Source organism: Cebus imitator, unplaced genomic scaffold (genome assembly GCF_001604975.1).
Source record: "Cebus imitator isolate Cc_AM_T3 unplaced genomic scaffold, Cebus_imitator-1.0 Scaffold190, whole genome shotgun sequence".
NCBI lineage: Eukaryota > Metazoa > Chordata > Mammalia > Primates > Cebidae > Cebus > Cebus imitator.
This window is the reverse complement of record NW_016107505.1, coordinates 5139-7827: the sequence shown is the minus strand read 5'-3', so window position 1 is coordinate 7827 and position 2689 is coordinate 5139. Positions and strand designations below refer to the sequence as shown.

General features: G+C 53.4%; 1 protein-coding gene across 1 annotated transcript in view; it reads right to left on the bottom strand.

Moving 5' to 3' along the window:
* LOC108316596 (killer cell immunoglobulin-like receptor 2DL3) overlaps nucleotides 1-1933 on the bottom strand; it is a 26207-nt gene extending 24274 nt beyond the window's left edge. Inside the window, exons 1-3 of the mRNA XM_037745046.1 lie at nucleotides 1775-1933; nucleotides 786-821; nucleotides 2-31 (exon numbers count right to left, since the gene is read on the bottom strand). Coding sequence (XP_037600974.1) covers nucleotides 2-31; nucleotides 786-821; nucleotides 1775-1808 — 100 coding nt within the window. The 5' untranslated portion in view covers nucleotides 1809-1933. The remainder of the gene's footprint in view (nucleotide 1; nucleotides 32-785; nucleotides 822-1774) is intronic.
* Between the last annotated feature and the right edge of the window lie 756 nt (nucleotides 1934-2689).

Here is a 2689-nt window from a genome sequence, read left to right as displayed (position 1 = left end):
CAGGCAGACAGGAAGGGCTTGTCCCGACCACCTGGGGGAGGAGGAGGCATCACCTTAGACAGCAAGATGTGGAGCCGCCCCTCCCTCCCTGTGCTCAGGGGATTCTCCCCCTTTCCACGTTCCTAAGGCTCCTGCCACACCTGGGTGCCCAGGGCTACAGGAAGGACCCATCCCGCATAGACATGGTGTCTCCCTACAACAAACGTCTCAGCTGAGAAATTTGAGCAAGTGATGAATGAGGGACTCTTAGTAGATTTTAATACTACAAAATTACCTACATAAAACAACACAAAGCAGACATGGGCTGCAGGGCACGTCCTTTGTGAATGGAGTATCGGCCACTGCGTGAACCATAATAAACAACGGAGCCCCCATCAGAGGACTTAGAATGTGAAGCTCATGGCTGTGGTTCCCCCACCTCTTCTGGTAGAATGACAGCAGCCCCACGGCAGCCCCTACCGTCATGGAAACGCTGGAGGGTGTGAGTTACACCTTTGTCCTCAGAGGGTCGGCCTTTCCTAGCACTGCTTCCCTCCCTTCCTCTGCCGGTGACACGACTTCCTCCCCACACACTCCAGCTTAGAGCACCCCAGTCTCACCCCAGTCCCCACGGAGCTTGACTCAGCCAAGGGAAGGAAAGGCTGGGAAGGGCTGGGTCAGATCTGTGGGCCGAGCTTCCCAGGGTCCCATCTTTCAAGTTTATGAGAGACTCCCCCACAGGATTTTTCTTCTGTTTCAGGAAACTCCCTTATGTAGGGAGATGACACCCTAAGGGAAGGACTCACCATCATATGGCCAGGCCCTCTGGACCAAGAAGAACCCTGGAAAGAAAGAGCATGATGGATGATCCATCTGCACACACACCAGGCCTGCCCTGCTGCCCTGAACGGGCTGTGTGCCTTGAGAGCCAGGCCCTTTTTAGGTTGAAGGTAAACTCAGCCTCGTTGACCATCTGACCCCAGACAACAGGGCTCTTGGCTGTGCAGAGACCCAGCCTCCAAGGCCAGGTCTATACCTCAAGGCTCTTACCTACACTAGAGGCAATATCCCCGCCCCAGGCCCATATCCACACCCCAGGCCCATATCCGCACCCCAGGCCCATATCCGCACCCCAGGCCCAGATCTCCACCCCAGACTCATATCTCCACCCCAGACTCATATCCCCACCCCAGGCCCAGATCTCCACCCCAGACTCATATCTCCACCCCAGACCCATATACCGACCCCGAGCCCATATCTCCACCCCAGGCCCATATCCCCACTCCAGGTTCATATCACCCCTCCAGGCTCATATCGCCCCTACAGGCCCGTATCTCCACCTCAGGCCCAGATCTCCACCCCAGGCCCAGAACTCCACCCCAGGCCCAGAACTCCACCCCAGGCCCAGACCTCCACCCCAGACTCATATCTCCACCCCAGGCTCATATCTCCCCTTTAGGCCCATATCCCCACCCCAGGCCCATATCCAGACCCCAGGCCCATATCTCCGTCCCAGGCCTATATCCCCACCCCAGACCCATATCTCCACCCCAGGCCCAGATCTCCACCCCAGGCCCATATCCCCACTCCAGGTTCATATCTCCCCTCCAGGCTCATATCTCCCCTACAGGCCCATATCTCCACCCCAAGCCCGTATCTCCACCCCAGGCCCAGATCTCCACCCCAGGCCCATATCTCCACCCCAGGCCCATATCCCCACCCCAGGCCCATATCCCCACCCCAGGCCCATATCCCCACCCCATCTCTCCCTCCCTGGATTCCCTCCAGGACTCACCGACACACGCCATGCTGACGACCATGGGCGACATGGTGCTGCCTGTGCAGACCGGCGGCCGCGCCCCAGCTCCCTTCAGCAGCGCACAGGATGTTGGCGCCCCGCCCGTGCAGTTTACATGCTGACCACATCATGGGATGCTGACGTACGCAGGCTCTTTCCACCTTGCATGGGGCCCAGTGGGTGTCCGGTCAAGACAGGAACATGGCTTCCTGGAAATTGTTGTGACCAGAATCGTTACCTTGCCTCCTTCACCATGACCAACTCAAAACACGTCTCCGATCCAATCTCTCACACGCGACATGATTGAATCTGTGCTGATGTTGAATACTTCATGCATTTTGTTTTTATCTGAGATTCAAACTCTTCTACATGTGTAGTATGCAAAATACCTCATAGGTATTATTAGCATTATTAGAATAATTGTGACGAAAAAATCACTAGTATTTTCCTTGCTCGTATTTCTTGTACTCAGCCCGAAGCAGTTAAAATTATTTAAATTCTCAGTGAAGGATTTTCCAGTTATTTACCATCTTAGAATTGTACTTTATTAGGAAAAACACAACATGTAAATTTTAGATTTTGTAGATTTATCTAGAATTTGTCTCATAACCCAAATCCAGAATCCAAACTAATAGTTCTCTCTCCCTCTTCCCCTCATTTAAAATATTACAGCAATATCCAGTAACATAATGCTATAGAAAATCAAGTTTCCCCCAGCACTTTGGGAGACTGATGAGGTGGGTGGATCACCTGAGATCTGGAGTTCGAAACCAGCCTTGCCAATATGGACCTTGTTTCTACTAAAAAAAAAATTAGCCAGGCATGGTGGTGGGCACCTGTAATCCCCACTAGTTGGGAGGCCGAGGCACAAGAATCGCTTGGACCTAGGAGGTAGAGGTGGCATTGACCCAA